This window comes from Apodemus sylvaticus, chromosome 12 (genome assembly GCF_947179515.1).
Source record: "Apodemus sylvaticus chromosome 12, mApoSyl1.1, whole genome shotgun sequence".
Lineage (NCBI taxonomy): Eukaryota > Metazoa > Chordata > Mammalia > Rodentia > Muridae > Apodemus > Apodemus sylvaticus.
The window spans coordinates 87,190,829-87,212,362 of NC_067483.1; the positions used below are offsets into that span (position 1 = coordinate 87,190,829).

Sequence of the window (21,534 nt, forward strand, 5' to 3'; positions counted from 1 at the left end):
TTTTAAATTAGAACAATTATTGTGCTAAAGACATTACAATTACCGTGCTAAAGACTCTCCACCTGTTACAAAATCTTCATTTGGCCTAGGCCATAAACATCAAAGAGAATCTACTTATGACACATTTTTGAGGGGAGGGGGTGGTGGGATGGCAAAGTCAAAAATATCCCAGGCTAGTTTTTGCTATACAGCTGAGGAGGAATTCAAACTTGGTCTTAGGCTCCAGTGCTGGGATTATAGTTCTATGCTATGTGCTTAATTTGGTGCTGGGGATTGAACCCAGGGCTTTGATACATGTTAGGTAAATCACTTAACCTACATTCATCCTCAGCCAGATGACAGATTTTTATTGTATGCATTTAGTTTAACAGACCTAAGGAAATACCACATAAACTTGCTCAGTAAAATTTTAATGCAAAATAGGCATTTGGTCCACTGATTCTAAACCAAGTCTCCCTTTCTGAAGTTCACCTGGCCCCATATCCCAGAACAATATGAACTGAGTTGCATTGTAAGTGTCTGTCAATACAGTCCACCGCAATCTATAGGATGCACAAACAAGTATTGTATTAGTGCACTTACTACTGACAGGCAACAGCCAGTGAAGGCTGTGGGGGGTGATTTTCTACTAGAGCAATAAAGTATTTAAATAAACAACAATCCCCATCATTGAAAAATTACAAATTTTTCAATAGATAAAAAAGAAAAAATTATTAAGACAATAGATTCATGGACCTTCATGTAATTATTTCAGAGGTGAGGGCAGAGAGTAGACTCAAAGTCCTGGTTTCTAACAAACAGGCCACTAGAAAAGTCTAAAATTGCAGTAGTCCCCCAGTTTATAAACTTGGCACTATTGCACTCATCACAATTACTAGGCGTGTTCGGGCAGACCAAAGTGTGTTCCAGCCCTTCCTCCCTTCAGCTGCTGCTGCTGTTTGGTAAACGCCATGGCTCAGTAAAGGGCAGCACATACAATTGCCATCAAGTATCTTACGTGCCTATGAAAGTATGAAAGGCAAGCCATTTCCATAAGCTGAAATAAAGCTTACCTTGTCTAAGACCTAGTAAACTGAGGAAATTATTTAGTCTTGACACTTTCCTATGGTAGAAAATATTCCATTACAAATTTTACTGTGGATAATGACAATTTTGAATATGCACAAAGAATTCCTACCTATTTGTTTCTCCACAGTTGAAGGAGTACCTTCTGGCTTAAACAAATCTTTATCATTATCCCTCTCTGTTTGTTGAGTCGAATTAGTAGTTCGTTCAGTAGAAGAATTTGCTGGCTTGGGGGACACAAAAACACCACCTTCAAAGTCTTCTGGTAAAGGTGCATCATGGTACTCTAAGGAGGTCTGGTCTGACCTGGCGGAAGCAGTGCTATCTTCTTTGCTCACATCCAGTTTCTCTATACTTCGTGCATGGGTATCCAGTGTCTCTGCAGTCACTTCCTGAGGGCCCTTTGCAGGGACATCCAGAGGAAAGTATGCATTTTTATCACTGGTCTTCATCCACTCAGTTCCTGCTGAGAGTCCACATTTATGGAAAGATGCACTAACAGATGCTTTTGCACTTTGGTCATCTGTAGCCTGGAGTTAGGAAAGCACGTGAAAGCATCAGAATCCCCACTGTCTACCACACCTACCCATCCTTTCTATACTTCTACTTTCTGAAACTTTCTTTAAATGTGTAACTAAAACTTAATTTTGCTAATATTTCTCTAATAAATAATTTGTCACTGATTAAAACAAAGTAACAAGATATTGGATAAAAACCAAACCATCAGGAGATGTCACAAAATATCCAAATATGTAGTTTCTCACTCTTTAATAGTAAAATAGTAAAGGAGGAGTACACACACACACACAATTTTATTTGACATATAGAAGTATTTATATTGGCTCAGCCCATGTTCTAGAGGTTTCTTTCAGATCTACTTTATCGTTTCAAGAGTATCCACAAGGTGCATTAAAAACAAACAAACAAACAAACCCCAACCCCCTCAGTCATGCTTCTTATCAGACTTACTCCATCAGTCCAGTGCGTGTCCATGCCCTCTTCCATGAATGAAATCCTAGTCTCTTTAAGTCTGAAAGGTGGAGTGAGAGATCTTCCCGGTGACAGAGAGGGAGATGCTAAAGGTGTTGTACGAAGACCAGACCTAAGGATGGATGGAGGAGTAAACTCGGCGAATCCAGAAGAGGTGGCTGACAAAGCCAAAGATTTAGCTTTCTATGACGAAGAGCAAAGAGAATCCCAGTATTAGTGGTTATAAGGAAGTTACACAAGTGCGGTCAGTAATTTTAGGGAGCATACACTTTTACCTTCAAAAATCACAAATAGAAAAATTTACTTCAGACTGGTGGACAAATATAATATTCAACTAGAATTTTTATGTAATATTTACTAGACAAAATTATTTCTATCATCTCTGTAAAGTTTTTCCTCCTTCAACTAAGCTTTGAAAAAATATAGTGTAATTATTTAACATTGTAAGACAGATGAAGAGAGTGCGTGAAGTCAAGTGAGAGGACTGTTAGGACTTGAACTGATGTTCACAGACTTGGCTAATCTAATTGACAACTCATTTTACTGCTTTACAAATTAAACTGTTTTAATTTCTTCTGATTCTAGCCACAGAGAATATAAAAATGTGACTTTTGGGGAAAGAGAATTAAAAGGGACAGAAATAGTATGTTACCAGTGAGGAATAGAAGTACTACAAGTCAGAAGAAAGCACAAGTTAGGAACTAATAAATACAAGCTCTTCTAATCTATTTTAATAACAGCATTGAGTGAACTATCTTTTATTCAAGAATTCCTTAGTTTACCATAAATGCTGGAACCTCTCCTCCTCAAACCAATAAACATAATAAATGAGCAAAAACAAAAATGAAAAACCCCAAAACTTAGTCCATATTACTACATAAGAAACTTAGAGAAACTGGGCATGGTAGTGGTTCAAACCCAGGAGGCTAAGACAAAAGGATTACAAATTCTAGGCCACCCTGAGCTGCATTACTAAGTTCCAGTCCAGCCTGAGTGACTAGTGAGATCCTGTCCAAAAAGGCCAAACCAAACCAACAAAAAAACCAAACCAAACCAACGAAAACCCATAAGCAGAACCAAACTAACAACAGAGAACGATGTATATGCCAGCTGCTACCAGTCACTGTAAATTTGGGTTTGTTTTCTTCTTAGTAATTTATCAAGGACAGCAGAAGAAAAGCCTTTTAAAAGATCACCTGACAATAGTCACTCAAACTAAAACAAGTGAAAATAAGTCTAAAAACAAAGTATTTGGAAGAAAAAACGCCAATATAGTAAGTATTTGGAAGAAAAAAATAATTTAACATGATTAAATTAAATAATTAAAAATAATAAATAATAAATTAAATAATTAAATAAAAAGATATGTAATTCAAAAACACAAAAGCATTTTAAAAAGGACAATTTATGACAATCATATACAGACTTGCATTATTTTAAAATTAATATTAAGCAGGAAAGCATAAACTTAATCAACTGTTTAAGAATGTAAAAATACAGTACTTTAAAAATATAGCCATAGCCGGGTAGCAGTGGCAGCACACACCTTCATTCTCAGCACAGGAGGCAGAGGCAGAGGCAGGGGCAGGGGCAGGGTTAGAGGCAGAGGCAGGAAAGCCCTGTGCCAGCACAGAAAGTGACACAACGAGAAAATGCTCGAAAAAATTGAAAATGAAACAAAACAAAAAAAAAAAAATCAAAGAAAGAAAAAAAATATACTCATAATAATTAAAATTAAAACATTTCAATACCCGAGTTATGCTAAAAACAGTTAAATTTCTATGTGCTACCTGAAAAAAATGCTGATTCCCTAGGATACTAGACAGGTAATACGAACCTTAACTATAAGAGGAGTTTCAAGTAAAAGCAATTCTGAAGGCCTGGAGGTGTTCTGATGTGGCCTTTTTAACTGTGAACTTAGTGGTAATGAACTGGACAGCAGACACAAAGGAGATCTTGTGGGACTTTGCTGAATCAACTCCAAGCATTGAGAAGGTTGGGGGATAGGATGAACAACCAAGTCCAGTAATCTGTAATTAAACAGAAATAGATCTTTGTGTGCTCACTATTAAACATCCTAACATGTAAGTATAGGTAAGTATATTAATGTAATAAAACTGCCACCATTAGTTTAAAAAGTTCAAAATTCTTTCAAAAGCAAAAAAAGAATTAGGTAGGAACTGTAGATAACAATTTAAAAACAAAACTCCAGTTGCTCACATTCACTTTAGCTGTGATTTAAATTTCAAGGTCATCTTCAAGTCACAGCATCTGGTGGACACTTGTACAGGCTATTCTCAGTGTTTTTTGTTTTTTGTTTTTTTTTTTTTCGAGACAGGGTTTCTCTGTATAGCTCTGGCTGTCCTGGAACTCACTCTGTAGACCAGGCTGGCCTCAAACTGAGAAATCCGCCTGCCTCTGCCTCCCAGTGCTGGGATTACAGGCGTGTGCCATCACCGCCTGGCTTGTTCTCAGGATTTTATTGAAGTGTGTGTGTGTGTGTGTGTGTGTGTGTGTGTTGGGGGGGGGTGGCAGCGGTGGCCCAAAAATGACCCTGAACTCCTGATCCTGTTGGCCTTGCCTCCCAAAGTCAAAGGATTATAGGTATATGCCATTACCCTCAACTTATGATTTCAATTTTCAGTGATAAAACTAGCATCCTTGTTGAAGTGGGGGGATGGTACACACCTTCAATCTCAGCATTAGAGAAGTAGAGGTAGGCAGATATGAGGCTAGCCTGCTCTATAGAGCTAATTTTAGAACAGCCAGGACTACATAGAGAAACCCTATCTCAAAAAACAAAAGCAAACCAAATGAACAACAAAAAACTAGTGTCATTTAGTTCCTCCAAGGGCACTGACTGTTCTTCCAAAGGTCCTGGGTTCAATTCCCAGCAACCACATGGTGGCTCACAACCATCCGTAATGAGATCTGATTCCCTCTTCTGGAGTGTCTGAAAACAGCTACAGTGTCCTCACATATAATAAATAAATAAGTTGTGTAAAAAAAAAAAAGAGAGAGAGAGAGGAAGAATTGAAAATAGCACCTGTTTATGACAACTACAGTTTTTTTCAAAATTGTTTAAGACCATCTCACCTAGAAATTCTCTGGGATGTATTTGAAATTGGTGTTCCAACAAACGCCTCGGGAAGCTCTGGGTGTGGGAGAGAATGTAATACAGGAGGTGGTTGTTCTGTTTTAGGACTACAAAGAAAAAAAAAATTCAATTTTAAATCATGTGTCACATGGGTTACTGACAAAAGTTCTATGAAATTAGACGGAAAGGACTTGTCGTTTTCATCACTTTGATTATCTCTGCACTGTTGCCAAATAACAATATACAGTCATTTGAAAAATTGATTATTTTTCAAGTGGGGCCAAAAAGGCTCAGCAGGTAAACTTACATGGGAGAGAACTGACTGGGAAATTCTCCAATCCCTACCACACTACACCCACAAATAATAAAATATATATATATAAACTTAATGACAAAACAATTTCCTTAACAAAGTAGCTAACTACTTTTTTTTTTTCATTTTTTTACATTTGGTAATAAACTTGCTACCAATGAGGGTCGGCTGAGGACCACTGCTGCAGCTTAGGAAAGAATACATGGAGCAGGACTTCAATTGATACTTAAGAAAACTAACAAGCACTTGTTGCCTTGGTTTGATCCCTGGGACTCATGGTGGAAGGAGAAAGCCAGCTCTTGTAAAATACTCCTGGCTTCCACATGCACTCTGAAAAGCATGTCCTCCACTACACACACAAAGTAAGTACATATAAAAAAGGTAAAGTTCATTAAAAGAATACCTGTTAAAAAGTGAGATGCCGTTTCTAGGCTCACGACTTGCCCACACCTCTCCAATTTTAGATAACACATTGCTGATGAATGTAGATCTTGTTAACACTGTTCCAGTTACAGCTTTCTTTGGAAACGCCGATAACGGTTTGGGTCTAGAAACTTAAAAACAAAAAACACAGGACTCAGTAGCATCTCTAATAAGGTTTTTTATTTTATTTATTTATTTTTTTTATTAAAAGAAAGGTAATTAACTGCACGAGAAAGGAAATGATGGTAAGGACTCTAGGAAGGGAAGGACTCACTCAGGATTTTCCCTAGCCTGAGTGTAAGCATTCTACAGTGAAATCTTACCTTCTTGGAAAACTGATGATGTCGACAGATGGTAAGGCTTAGCTCGCTCAACAGCTAACTTTCTCTGGACTCTAGGTAGGATTTTTCCATACTGGTCTAATATAGAATTTCGAGTCACCGATCTCTCCCGCAATCGAGGGTCACGATCACTCTATTAAATACATTATAATTTAAAATTTTAGTATTCCTAACTTTAGGTGCTGCTATAGAAACTGTAATTATGTATGTCATCTAGTATCTTCTTTTATCTACATTTTTCCAGCTCAGATTTCATATACCTCCTTAATTGTGTACACATTTATATATTTCAAATACCCACTACCAAACTCATACAATGCAACACACACTTTGCTCCTTCTGTTCAAGCTAGTTCTGAGTGAACGTGTGCTGCTGACACGGGAAAATGAGAAATGTCCCTGACACATATACATTAGTTGCATAGGCAAAGGTTTCCTTTGGTCCATTTGTGGATGTTACTACTGTGTACAGAAAATGTAGCTTTCTTCCTCTGGATACTTGACCTGAAGACTGTTTCTACCAAAATTAAATAAATCTGCCTTCCTAGATTCAGCTGTATACTCTTAAACTCTCCCTCCTTGTTTTATCTGTATGTAGCTTCTTTGTTAAGCTCTCTATGCAGTAGCCCGGCCCTCCAGTTTCAACTGGATGTAACAAACACGCTGAGCTTCCAGGGTGCCGTGCTTTCTCCGTAAGGGAGCCCATCTTTCCTATGTATGTATCTCTGCTTATTTTCTTCCTTCTCTCTATGCTTCAGTCAGGCCCATCCCTGGCTACGGATATGCTGAACATGGCAGCCAGGCAGACGAGCTCTCAAGAATCATTTTACATACTGGGAAAGCAAGGCTCCAAAGGTGTCCTATATGCACCCAACACGCTAAGAGCCAGTCTAACGTGTGAAGCAGTGCCCTTTGTGGCGACCGCCCCGTTCCTACTCTCTAGCAGCCTTTCTTTCATCACCTCTGAGTGGACCTAGCCCAACAAAATGGCACATGCAGAAGTGTAGAGAGTGACACTCGGTTCTCAATAATAAGCACACCAATGAGGATCAAGACAGTGGAAAGCAAAATGGTTATGAAACTGTAAGTTCTTGTAAAGTAAGTAAAAAACGTTCTCCCTTTTTATTTTGCTTCATACAATGAGACAATGTCAATCATACCGTGAGATTATTCTTCAGAGTCTGGTTTAGTTTCAAGGCAGAAATATAATTGGCACGCTGTAAATGGTGAACTAGAAGGAATTCATGATTCTCAACACTGGTACTGGACTGTAAAAATTTCACTAAACATTCCTAAGGAAGAACAAAACAGATTTGTAAACTATCAGTTTACCCTAAATTTCTTTTTAAGTTTATACTGATCAGTGATTACCTGCTCAGTGTTTGTAAATGGTAGCTTCAGCAAATCCTCCATTAAGCCCATCTCCTGACAAACTTCATAAGCGTGTTTTAGTAATTCCTCTATATTTACTCTGTTTGAGTTCTGTCGCAGTAAGTTCCAGGCCTCAACCATGCATCTGGAAGCAGTACCAAAGTTTTTAAAAGCTATGTAACATATGGAAAGGTCACCTACTTATAGGATCTCAAAAGATAATTACATGTGCAACTAAAAAAATACTTGAAAGTTTTATTTAATACAGATATACAATGAGTCTTGCTAATGTCAGAAAGACAACTAGGCATCCCACCACCATTCCCTAGGATCCCACCCTGTAGCTTTTGCTGTTCTGGAATTCACTCTAGCAGTTATGGATATTACTATGTAGACAAGGCTGCCCTTGAACTCACAGAGACCTGTCAGCCTCTGCATTCCCGGTGCTGGGATTAAAGGGATATCATTATGTCTGGCTGTATCTGGGAACCTCAACTTTAAGCAGCTTTCTAATATTTAAGTGTTATATAGCAAAAAACAAAGTAGAAGCTAACATGCAAAAAGAATTGAAAGTTTGTGTGGTTTCACATGGAAAAGTCTGGATATTGTGGTAGTGACACTTAGCAGGAACAGAACATTGGAACAAAATTGTGGAGACCTGCATGTATAAACAATATATTTTGGGGGGAAGTAAGGAGCATAGCTTGGAAGTAGGTGACTTTGGCTAATCTAAACCAAGATCTAAGTGGAAAACTTGGATCGCAGTTGAAGAAATCAAGTGGAAGTTCTGAACTGTTTTCTGTGCGAAGTAATACCATTTAAATGAAGCAGTGCTTCTTACCCAAGAGTCTCCTACCATCAGTCTGGAATCAGCTGGGCAGTTACAGTCTGTGTCTGTGGTGATTTGAGTGAAAATGTCCCCACAGACTCATGGATTTAACACTTGCTCACCAGTTGGTGGCACTGTTAGGAGAGGCTTTGCCAGGTGAAGCAGTTTGCTAATTAAAGCCTTGAGCTACCATTCTCAGTGCTCACCCTACTTCATGCTTATGGTAAAATAAAAAATGTACATTCTTAACATTACCCTCCAGCCACCATACCTCACTGCTATTGACGATTCTCTGGAAACATAAGCCCAAACTTTCTTCTATGAGTTGCCAGTCATGGTGTTTTATCATAGCAAGAGAACATAATACGGTGTTCAACTCAATCCCACTGACAGACTTGTTTTAGAGGTTTACTCTTGCTTAATTATAAAAACTAAAATTATCTGAAAGCATCAGCACAACTGCAAGGAATATAATCTACATAAACACCAGCAAAGCAATTATGGGCTAGGGTGGGGGTTGGTAGAGTGCTCATCTGTCTGGTAAGTACAAGTCTTAGGTTTGACCACATAAGCCAGGCATGGTGGCACACACCAGCAATTTCAGCATATTAGAGGGAGAATCACAAAACAAGTATAAGAAAAAGCTTGGGCTACACAGTAAGTTATAAGATAGCCTGGCTACATAAGACCCTTCCTGAACCTTACTTAGCCTTCCTTCCTAGAGAGAGGAAGACTGGAAAGGTACACAAGGTGTAAATAACAGAAGGTTGACTCAATTACAATTCATGATATGATTACTATATAAGAATATGAGGCTGGGCTGGGAGTATATTCAGAGACAATGCTTGCCTCCCAAATGGAAGGTCCTGAGTTTGATCACAATACTGTGAAAGAATCATAGTAAGTAACAATATGCTAAAGTCACTAAAATGTTAAACTCTTATCTAATAGAAAACATAAGTTGACAGTATTAAAAAGAACATGCATTCAATACCAGAGTAGACAACTGTGATGGTTTGTATATGCTCAGCCTAGGAAGTGGCACCATTACAGGGTGTGGCCCTGTTGGAGTAGCGTGTTACTGTGGGTGTGAGCTTTAAGACCCTCATCCTAGCTGCCTGGAAGTTAGTATTCTACTAGCAGCCTTCAGATGAAGATGCAGAATTCTTCCTACACCACGCCTGCTGCCAAGTTCCTGCCTTGATGATAATGGACTGAACCTCTGAACCTGTAAGCCAGCTCCAATTAAATGTTGTCCTTATAAGATTTACCTCGGTCATGGTGTCTGTTCACAGCAGTAAAATCCTACACCAACTTAGCCTAAATTTTCTCTGTGATTTTTTAAACTTATTTTTATGCACATGTGCATGTGTGAGTTATGTGCACCATGTACATGCAGAAGCCGGTGGAGGCAAGAAGGGGGCACTGGATTCTCTATATACAAGTGGTCTGAGCTGCTGTGGCTATTGATAACTGAACCCAGGTCCTCTGCATCACTTCTTAGTAACTTATCAAATAGAGCAGGAAAAGGTCACTGACAGCATACAAAGATTAAAATCACATAACAAAACAGCCCAGTGTTGACAATATTGACAGTTTACCTATTAATAAAAACAAAAACAAAACAAAAAAAACTACTATTTATCAATGGTAAGTTATCAGTTATCATGTGGACTGTTTTACACAAGTGCAACAAAACTAATACATCAAAAAGTTAAACTCTCTCCTATAAATTAAGACTTTTAAAAACAATGGCAAGCTCAGGTAATGTAGAACATGTCCATTTACATTTTTATATTCATGAAGAAAGAAACTAAAAGTTGTTCAACTTGAGCTGCAGAGTATGGGTGAATCAATCTGAGTCTACGTAGGCAGAGGAAAAGAAAGAAAATAATGGCTAATAGCTTTTCATTTCTCTTGTACTTTTAAGAAAAAAAACTAAATAGCTAACAACAATGCTGAAAGTTTCCTAACTATTGTGCCCCACCACAAAAATTGGGAAACTACAAGCATATGTCTTAGATAAAAAAGGAGTCAGAGTCAGGAAGCTAGGTTTAGTGAATGATACAAAGGCTATCGACCACTATCATCATATTTGCAAGGTGGGCATTAACCATGCACCACTTCCAGAGAATAAACTTAATTTAGAAAGTGATTGGCGTAGCTTCTGAGATGCTGGAGTGACAAACACCGCAGGAGAAGGTGGTGCTGTTTATAAAGTCAAAATCGATTCTAGTCCGCAGATTATTAAATGGCCGTTGACCAACACCTCCCCTATCGCTCTGAATATGTGCATATATGACACGGGTCCATGTGATGTGGAGGTCCAAACTCTGGAGCCTCCCTCCCTCCTGCCCTGTGTGTTTGGGTTCATCAGGCTTGCACCACAGGCACTTCTTCTGGCTTGAGCTACCTGGTAGGTCCCAGTATCATTTGTAAGGATTCAGCATAATTACTAAGCAGTATCATTAATACAAGTGGTTAAAAAGCCACAGGATTACCTCACTTACATAGCATAGCCTCAGTATATGTGTTTGAAATACTGAAACATTTTCAACTATTAGCTATTTCTAATTATGATTATCCAGTCACTAATCCTCGAATGCTATAAAGATTACTATGTGGCTTAACCTTTTACATTTAAGGTCAGATTCCCCAAATGTAACTATTATGGTTCAAGGACACAGAGAATAAACACTTGGATTGGGGAAACTAAGTAACTGTGCTTACTATAGGACTTGTCCTGAACTTTATTGAATAACTCACTGAACAGCAACTTGTTTTGTTTGGTGGCTACTCTCTTCTTACTCAGAAATGAGAAATGCAGATAATGCTTAGGAATGGTTTCTTGCACAATGAAATAAATAAGTTAATAAAACTAAAGCCACATTTTTTAATGTGGTTTTTACTCTCAAAAAAGCAATCATCTTCACTGATGTAATGTTCTAACTTTTAAAAAAATTTTTATTTATTTATTTTAAAGAATTATTATGTATACAGTGTTCTGCCTGAATGTATGCCTGCAAGCCAAAAGAGGATACAAGATCCCATTACAAATGGTTGTGAGCCACCATGTGGTTGCTGGGAATTGAACTCAGGACCTCTGGAAGAACAATCATAACCGCTGAGCCATCTCGTTAGTCCATGTTCTCCAACTTTTAACAACATCGCGTCACTCTTTATTCTGCACTTATGAAGCCAGTGGTTAATGGTGGGGGTGGATTGCTGGAAATGAATCCTAGAATGTCCAGTCTACGGAATATACTGGTAATAGAAGAAGACACTTGATGCTAACTAACCTCTGGCTTCTACATGCACACACATGGTATGTACACATAGTTACAACATATAAAGCATACACACAATAATACAAACAAAAGCTCTCTAGGGAAAAACATTATTTGCTCAAATCTGGTTTAAGCATTAAGATATGAAACTTGTGAACCATTAAGTTAGGAAAGTCCATACCTACCTAATCTGTTCACACAAGAGACAACCCATATAGTTAATAAGCAGCAGATAGTAAGTAGTCAGTGGTCTCAGCCAAGCTCACACTTGATGAAAGGCACCACGTATTTGTCTTATAACGTAATGCGACCAATGTAAAATTATGTATTTTTGTTTTCTTGAGACAGGGTCTCATGTATCCAGTGCTGGCCATAATTTTCCGTAAATTTATAGGTATATGCCAACTGATGACATATTTTTTACTATCTATTCGATTTACTATCAATTCCATTTTTAACATATGACCAAGAGCTTCTATTTTTAAAATGCACTTACCTATTAAAAAGCAGAACAGTGAGGTGAAGGATAACATCATTGCTACTGGACACTGTTGGCTTCATTGTCTGAAGATACCGGAGAGCCTGTCTGTGCTCTCCCTGCCTCATAAAGGCTTCAATTATCTTTGAATGCTGCCATGATGCAGGCTTTGCAGTCACTGGGTGAAACAGAAGGTCTAAACCATTCTGCAAAATGATGAAGTGTTAACTATAAATACAGTCTTTAGTATTGTATAGAAAAGGTAGTTGGCTCTTAAGAAGCAAGTAGTATTAAGAAATCACAAAAATCAAAATTTAAGTGTAAAAGTAATCTATGGTAGGGGGTCAAAGACCCAAGGTTCATCAGAACTATCATCATTGAGGCCTCCTATATAGAATCTTTCCTATACCAATGTCATACAAAGCTTTGTCCTTTGGCTCACACCAGAACACAAATGTCTTTCTTAAAACAGTCAGTGCTGCACCATTCCCAAACATCTTCCTGTAAGACCCATTCTTTAAAGAACAAGTAACCTGAGTTTATGAACTTGTGTTCTTGCTGCTTAGGTGAGAGCACTAGCTAAAGTGAGTTCTTGTATTACTTCTAGAAAAACACAACATCCTATGTCAAAATTAACCTAGTTATACATTTTCTAGTGCAATAACCTACAAAGGCTTATATTCCAAGTGAGTTACTCACCTCATAGTCATTATGATCTAGCAGCCAAAATCCTTGAACTAGCTTAACTTGGCCCCAAGAAATAGCAAAGGCAGTTGGGAAAGATTCAATGGGGGTATCCGTTTTATTTGGAAAGGAATACATAATATCAAGCAGCAAATAAATGGTCTTAAAAAAAAGCATTAAGGATAATAAACAAAAGAAAAACCTTGTATATAGTTAGAGTAGGGAGCAGAATGTAGAATGAAGAGGTTTAGGAAACTTACACTTACAAGGCCATTAGGGATATCAGGTATAGATATAGTTTACTAAACACAAGCAAAAGGAGTCCCATGCCAACCTTATTTATCCTCTGTACTTTACTGCTACAACAACAAAAAAGACTGAACAAAAATACATCTTGTTCATTAAAAAAAATAGTAAATTGAAGTAACTTTAGTACATTTTTTAAGTTATAGAGCAAACTATTGGGCAAAGCTGGCAGCTTAAGCAACTACAACAATTATATAAATTATAACAAATATATTAAAAAGACTTTAGCTTAAACATAGTCACAAAACAGGGTTCAAGATATGAAACTTGCTCTTTTCTGATGTGATACCTAACCTAAACTGTTCCTGCAGGAGACTATCTTTTCAATTTGATAAAAAGCACAGGATTCAATGCCTAATGTTGTCTCAAGCTAACTTTAAAAGCTAGTTTATGTGTGAGTGTATGCTGTACTAGTGTGTATATCCATGTACTTTTGGCACACTCACATGCATATGGAGGTCAGAAGTTAGATGCTGTGCTGCTAACTCACCAGATATCACTCACTCTTTTTTCCCCTAGCAAGACTTTGTCTCTCACTTAACCTGGATCTCACCACTCGACTCAACTGACTGACCTGCGAGGCCACAGAATTCATGTCGCTGGTGTCTCTGCTTCCTTAATGCTGGGATGCAAGCACACACACTTAGCTTTTCCATGGGTGCTGGGAATCTGAACTCAGGTCCTTGTGCTTATATAACAAGCACTTTACCTACTTAGCTGTTTCTCCAGTTCCCTGAGGAAACTTTCCCTGTTATTTATTTTCAGCACTTAAATTAACTCCACTGAGAACGGTAGCTTGCGCCCAAAGTGTTCTGAATAACTTTTACTTTGTCCTTCTGGTGCTGAAGATGAAACCCACGGCCTGGGCTGCCACTCATGCACTGACTCCTCTCGCCACAACTGCCAGTCTCAGAGCAGCTGGTTTTTATACACATTTGCTAATTTAATAAAAGGCAAGGTCACCCCAAGAGTAAGTAGTCTAAAATAGTAAACTTTATATACTTTGACATTTATTATCAGCCATCTGAGCCTGACCACTAATTCTGAGTTAAGAATACATATTTAGGTAGGGGGAAAAAAAAACATTTCATGAGATTGGGGTGAGATACTTGAGAGTCTCATCACTGTAATTTCAGTAATGTACAAATAAAGTGTAAAGGATACAATAGCATGTTTGCTTGCTTCGGTAATGTTGTCTAATAAATATATGTCAAGTAATGCCTATAAAAGAAACAGATAAAACCATCAGTGCATCTTCTAGTCTTTTCTTCATGCTCCATGTTCCCGAGCTTACGTCCTGTCCCACATGAGCTCTGTAAATGGCTGTGTCACTATGACCTACATGGATGCTAGCAGGAGGATATCTTCCTGTGCCACCTTCATCCCGCTTCCACAACTTCTCAACCTCATCTCCTAGTTGAGAGACTAATCCGTCAATCATCAAGCAGTCACGGCTCCACTTCCCTCTGCAACATGGGAAACATTAAAGATGATCTGCAGTAATGTTAACTGTTGATATCAAAACAGTAAGCACCAAGTGCTTAAAAACAATACAATTATCAAAACAGGTGAAAAACAGACTTCATTTAGTATCACGTGAAATAAAAGTAGCATTGGTTAGAAAAAATTCCCTAAGTTGCCTATAAATTCCCTAAGTTCAGTCCTTACCACACCAGCCAGTGAAGGAAAGGACGGGACCACACCAGCAAAATGACTGCTGCTCTATTTTCCACAATTTGGAAATTATTAGCAGGTAGCAAAAAATACGTCTGTTCCAGCCTAGAGTTAAATCCTGGTTTGTTACTCAGCAGTGTGCTTCTGAGCACTTTACTGTGACACACAGGCTTCATCCCTGCCTATTTCCTCCCCTATTGTTATGAACAGCAAGAACAGTTTCAATTTAGAGTCAGACAGACATACTAAATGTCCTAACATCTGACTATATTCATATTTCAGCTTACAAATAAAGCATCAGAAAATGTGGAAAATCCTCTAAAGGATACACACAAAATAAAAGCTGCCAAAACTGAGACTATGCATGACTAGAAGCAGAGCAGAATCTTAGCACATGTAAGACTGAAGTGGAGACTCAAGTTCAAGGTGATGCTCCGATGCAGTTAATTCAACACCCTGAGCAACTAGCTGTTTCAAAAAACAAAATCAAAAATATGAAAGCCAAAACCCACATCAGCTTCCCAAGTTCATTATCCTAGAATAGTTCCATTAAAACACTGTGAACTCCAAAATTCAGTGTTTTCATCATTACAGCTCATTCCCTGAAGACTGACTTAAGACATCTAGAATCTGTGTTTGTGAACCATACCCTAATGTTACTTGGTCTTCTACAATTCTCTCATTCCAATCTGTGGACAGAGACTGGTAAATCCCAAAGAAGGGATCAGATTCTAAATATTCCTTCTATCATAATTTTATTTCAAAGCAATTAATTAGGCTTTTTTTTTTAACTTACACAGAAAAATATAAAAAATAAGAAAAGGAAAAAAATGACTGAAGTTTTGAAAACTGTTAAAAATAACCTTAATCCATGATACATTTTAGGGATTTTGCTGAGTACTAGATTCCAATCTTTTTTTCCAAATAACAGTTCCTAGAGGCAGAACTGTGATTCTACAAATTCCTCTGAGAAATCACTCATGAATATAATTTTATTTAGAAAGTAAGACAGTATGCTCTAGTTTACAACTACAGACATTAGTTTGGATGCCATTTTTACTATTTAATCCTACCAATCAGTGAGCATGGAAGACTTTTCTAGCGTCTGAATCTTTAGTTTCTTTCTTCAATATCTTAAATGTTTTAATTATATAAATTTTTCACTTACTTGTTTAGAGTAAGTACCCCAAGATATTTTGTTTTGAGACTATTGTGAAAAGCATTGTTCCCCAATTTCTTTCTTACTCTGTCCTTTGTACAAAGGAAGGCTATGAATTTTGTACCCTGCTACTTTGCTGAAAGCATTAACAGCTATAGAAGTTTCCTGGAGGAATTTTCAGGGTCACTCTATATACTTTCACATCTGAGGAGCCCTATCCTCAGCAGCAGCAGATCCTAAACACAAGCCACTCAATGGGACTTTTTGACTTAGAATGCTTTGTCTACCCATTTTCTTCTTTCCCCGCAGTCTTTTATGACAATACCTGACTACATGAGAGTATTATAGTCAGGCTGCCTGTACCTGGGTGAGCGTTCACACTTCTGCCGACGACTTGCATAGTAGTTCTGAATTACAGGGTAGTTGTAGCGTAGTCTTGACAGCGGCAGAGCATCTTCTGGGGGTTTTATTAAAGTTGGAGAAAAAGAAATAGTTAGCTTTATTGCCAAAATATCTCAAAATGTATAGTCTTCTAAAATTTATTTACTTTTTGTTTGTTTGTTTTTTGAAGAAAGGTTTCTCTAGGCAGCCATGGCTGTCCTTGAACTAGCTCTGTAGACCAGACTACCTCTGCGTCCCAAGTGCTGGGATTAAAGGATTGCACCACACCACCTGGTCTAGTCTTGCTAAAATTTAATCAACATGGTGGTGGCGCCTGCCTTTAATCCAGCACTTGGGAGGCAGAGGCAGGCAGATTTCTGAGTTCAAGGCCAGCCTGGTCTACAGAGTGAGTTCCAGGACAGCCAGGGCTTACACAGAGAAGCCCTGTCTCAAAAAACAAAAAATTTAATCAAACACAAGAAATTTGTAACAAGGATGCTTGGTGGATCTCTAGCAGCCTAGAAATTACTTCTAATAATTTTACTCCTGTGGCACAAAAGAGAATTTCCAATAAATAATATTTACCATTTACTAAAGTGAGAATATAAGCAAAGTGTAAAAGACAACAGTTGCACGTGCAGTAAGCAGAGCAACTTAAGTAAAATCTACTGTGCTTCTCCAAAATATAAGGATTTGGGTCTTTGTTTCAAACTGTATAAAAGTCAATACTGATAATTTCTCAAGTCTCTAACTGTCATTTACATCACTAGATTAAAAGATACACTTATTTGATGACAAGTACTAATAACCTTTAATCCTGGTACTCAAGCAAAGGCAGGCAAATCTGTGTGAATTTCTGGACAGCCAGAACTAAAGAGTGATATCTTGTTTCGAAAAACAGACAGCCATATTAAGAGATTACACAAGCTAGGCATGCTGGGGAGTCCAAGCACCCAGGAGGTAGAGACAGGTGAAACCATGATTTTAATATTAGTCTGATCTATCTACATGAGTTTCAGCCAGACAGGAACACATAGTGAGACCCTTTCTCCAACCAGAACTAAACAATAGAAATACTGAAGACATCAGTAAATTAGATTATAAAATTCACAGTTTCATGACCTAAGTTATACGTAGCACATAGCCTCTGTGGGGCAATGAAGATACAAAAAAAGAGAATGAAGACTAGACAACACAGTATAAAGGCTCAGAAGCAAACAGTAACAGGACGAAGTTAAAATGTTTCAATAGACATTCATGTATTAAGTACTTACCTAAGCCTTCAGGTAACAGGCCCGAGTGACAGAACCACAGGACCATCTGTGCGTACTGACAGATAAGCTGGGTAACCATGTGCTTATTGCTCAAGTCCACCAGTCCTGAAAAAAGAATTAACACTGGCTGTGTAATTTTCAACTTATCGACCAGAAATGAAAAATCAAAACAGTCAACAGTATGCATATATAATTTAATTTGTATTTAGTATACATTGAACCAAAGTGAGGTTAAGCAATTCTCAAATGTTAAGATAACTCACTGACTAAAATAGGCATTTTTATACAAACCACAATTGTTTCATGCAAAATGCAATTAAAACAGACTGAAAATAGATTATTCAAATTAGGCCTGTAAGTGAAACTGTACCTTTTCCTTCATTGAAATGGCAAAATAAAGCAAAAACAAAACAAAACAAAAAAACGTAGTCATGTCTTTCAATACATAAATACATGTTAACTTCAAATTTTAAATTCTACTGGTAGTAAAACCTAAGGCCACCAAGATGGTGCGGTGAGTAAAGGTACCTGTTCAAAAAGCCAGGAGACCTAAGTTCTATCCCTAGGATACACACAAAGTAGACAGAAAGAACCAGAGTTGCCTTGTAAATTGCATACACAATGAATGTACAATATTGCAAGTGTACACTCACATTTACATATACCCTACATATATACATAAGTTAAATTTTTTCCCTTTTTCCTCTTTATACACTGTCTCACCAAATAAACAAGAACTGTAAGTTAAGTAACATTTAATAAAACACTCTTCGGTATACAGTGCTCACCTCTCTCCGTGATGCCCTGGGCCTCCATTGCAAAGCAGCTCAGGACTGTGCTGAGGTTGCTGAGCAGCAGGTGGCACTGCTGGATGGCCTGGATGGCCTGGGGGTCGATGAAACGACAGGACCCGTCAAACAGCGGCACACCTCCAAGGGTGAGACCAACATTAGTGTCAACACAGTAATTTACAATCAATGTGTATTTTTCTGAAGTCCTCTAAAGAAGGACAGACTTTACAAATATAAGCTAGAACTTAGAACTTATAAGCTAGGAACTTAGTAGCATTTTCAATATGAAACTAGAGTCAAAGATTATGAACTATAGAGGTCTGCAACCTATCTACTACATGTCATGAAGATGTGTATAACATCATAATTTCTGAGTCACTCAAATCGTTTCTAATTTCTTATAATATTTATCTGTACTTGAATTATCCTAAGAGGCCTTTAAAAAAAACAAAATCAAAACCAAAAATCACCTCAGAACACAAGGTCTCCATTAACCAGCACAAACACTTAAAACTGCAACAGCTGATTGTACAGCTTGGTGTAAAGGCACATAATATAGCAATTAATGTATTTCCAGTAAAAAGATTTTGTTAAAAATTGTACTAATATACACTTTTAATATAAATGTTTTCTTCTAGGACTGTCAATCTTAAGACTACATTCCCAAAATAGTAAAACTATCAAATTACTACTGAACTAGATGTGGTAGAGTTTTTGCCTGAGATTCAAGCATGTCACCAGAAATTCAGAGCAAGCATGGTTGGTTATAGCAATGGTTCTCAACCATCCTAATGCCAGGCTCCTTAATATAGTCCCTCCTTTTGGAGTGACTCATCCAACCATTAAATTGTTTTTGTTGCTACTTCATAATTGTAATTTTCCTACTGTTATGAACAGTAATATAAATAACTGGTATGCGATTCCTGTGAAAAGGTCAGATGTCCCCAGGGATTGCTATCCATAGGTTGAGAACCACTGAACTAGTGAGGTTCACAACTGCTAAGGTTACTGACTCCTACCTTGTCTCAAACAAATGCTCTATCTGTGATTACAACATCAAGATTAATTATTAAAATTTATTCTGAACCAGACTTAATACTTACAAAGCCTATCAAATTCTTCTTTTGTGAGAACCACCTTATTCCATGTCCATTCAAGAACAAATCGGAGATTAGCAGCAGAATTGGGTTGTTCTTATTTGTATTGAAGGAAAGGAAAAAGACAAAAAAGAATGATTACTATCTAGGAGGAGCTGGGTAGGAAGGCCAAGCTCACGAATTTAACATTAATATGTCCTGTGCACCTCATCATAGGAGCAGAGCTGCCCAAGGTGCAGAACTGAGTGAAGAGGGTACAGGGCGTAGTTATGAGGAAGAGCGATATATACAAACTGGAAAGCAATCTTAAAAAATAAAACAAAATACAAAAACAACAAAAACCCCAAACAGGAAGCCGGGCGTGGTGGCGCACGCCTGTAATCCCAGTACTTGGGAGGCAGAGGCAGGCGATTTCTGAGTTCTGACCAGGCCAGCCTGGTCTACAGAATGAATTCCAGGATAGCCAGGGCTACACAGAGAAACCCTGTCTCGAAAAACCAAAACCAAACAAACAAACTAAACAGTCCAAACCAACAATAAAAAAGGCCTACAGTTTTTAAAATTTAACATAAAAACTTTCACCATATTAAAGAATATTTAAAAGACCCCAAATCATGCTCAGCATAATGGTATACGCCTTTAATCCCAACACCCTATAAAATATTTCTGGAACACTGACTGGTTAGTACTCAGTATTAACCTTTGTTTGTAATCACAAAGTTTTGTGAGCATCTCCTGTTTTGAAATAAAATTGAAATGATTAAGAATCAGGAAGCTTAGCTGGGCGGTGGTAGCACACGCCTGTAATCCCAGCACTCTGGGAGGCAGAGGCAGGCGGATTTCTGCGTTGAGGCCAGCCTGGTCTACAGAGTGAGTTCCAGGACAGCCAGGGCTACACAGAGAAACCCTGCCTCTAAAAAAACAATCCAAAAAACCAAAACACCCCAAACAAAAAAGAACCAGGAAGCCTTTTTTTCAAGTGATCTTAATGTTCTTTCAACATTACATGGGCAGAGTATGTGTATGTTCATGTAAAGAATGAATAAACATTCACACTGGTGTGAATGCATCTTCAGTCTTCAGGGACTTTACTGCGCAAGATGTTTGCTAGACTATACCCCTGGGGATGAAACTAGAACAAAGCATCATGGATTCACTCTTTACTACACACTACAACTTTATGTGAATCTAAAATGATCGTATACATAAAGGTTAACTAAAAAGCAAAACCAGAAACTGTAATTATAAGAATATAAATATTCTATTTTTACAAAGTGAAACTGTTACCTTCTATAATCCATGTTCTGATGTAACCAGTCAAAAGTCCCAAGGAACTTGTCTGAATTGCTGCTGACAATATAGCTTCTAATTGTTCTTCCTAAACGTGTTTAAAAAAAAAAAAAAAGAGGCAGTGAAAGGTGAGAAAATAGCTATGATCCTCGACTGGCTGTAGTCAGAGACAATAAAGCACATTTGTAAAATTACAGCACTTGGGAGGACAAGAGGGTCACAAGCTTGAAGACACCTGAATAGAGCAATAAGAAAACTAAAGCAATACCTAGCATTTTGAGAAGGTGGGAAACCCAAACACCCACAGAAGACTTGTATGCCATAGCCAATGAAGCTTATGAGGCAGCTAAGGAAACTCGCACTGTTTGTACTTTCATTAGGTACTGGAGCCTAGGACACAAGCACTCGCCCTATGCTATATATTCTAAGTCAGTCCTTTTTATTTTAAGATAGAGTCTCATGAAATTATACAAGCAAGCCTTGTACAAATTACTTTGTGGCCCAGACCAACTTTGATCTTGTTATCTCAGTAACTAGGATTATATGATTGCATTACCAAGCCCAGCTCCATTTGTGACTTTTTAAAAAGGTGTTTTACTGGCATGTATGTAGTACATGTAAGATAAATTACACCCTGTACCAACAGCAGTCAAAAGAGGGCATCAGGTCCCTTGCAACTGGAGGT

The 21,534-nt window shown here is 37.9% G+C and overlaps 1 protein-coding gene across 2 annotated transcripts in view; it reads right to left on the reverse strand.

The window, feature by feature from the left end:
* Positions 1-21,534, reverse strand: part of Ahctf1 (AT-hook containing transcription factor 1) — a 56,709-nt gene that overhangs the window by 16,106 nt on the left and 19,069 nt on the right. Inside the window, exons 13-29 of one of the 2 annotated variants that reach the window (XM_052201129.1) lie at positions 20,847-20,937; positions 19,566-19,655; positions 18,460-18,600; positions 17,672-17,776; positions 16,380-16,470; positions 14,526-14,649; positions 14,348-14,404; positions 12,893-13,039; positions 12,212-12,399; positions 7,600-7,744; positions 7,389-7,520; positions 6,212-6,362; positions 5,869-6,019; positions 5,152-5,259; positions 3,893-4,085; positions 2,035-2,238; positions 1,178-1,595 (exon numbers count right to left, since the gene is read on the reverse strand). In XM_052201129.1, the coding sequence (XP_052057089.1) occupies positions 1,178-1,595; positions 2,035-2,238; positions 3,893-4,085; positions 5,152-5,259; positions 5,869-6,019; positions 6,212-6,362; positions 7,389-7,520; positions 7,600-7,744; positions 12,212-12,399; positions 12,893-13,039; positions 14,348-14,404; positions 14,526-14,649; positions 16,380-16,470; positions 17,672-17,776; positions 18,460-18,600; positions 19,566-19,655; positions 20,847-20,937 (2,536 nt within the window). Of the gene's footprint in view, positions 1-1,177; positions 1,596-2,034; positions 2,239-3,892; positions 4,086-5,151; positions 5,260-5,868; positions 6,020-6,211; positions 6,363-7,388; positions 7,521-7,599; positions 7,745-12,211; positions 12,400-12,892; positions 13,040-14,347; positions 14,405-14,525; positions 14,650-16,379; positions 16,474-17,671; positions 17,777-18,459; positions 18,601-19,565; positions 19,656-20,846; positions 20,938-21,534 lie in introns of both variants that reach the window. The other variant, XM_052201128.1, reaches the window with a different exon arrangement.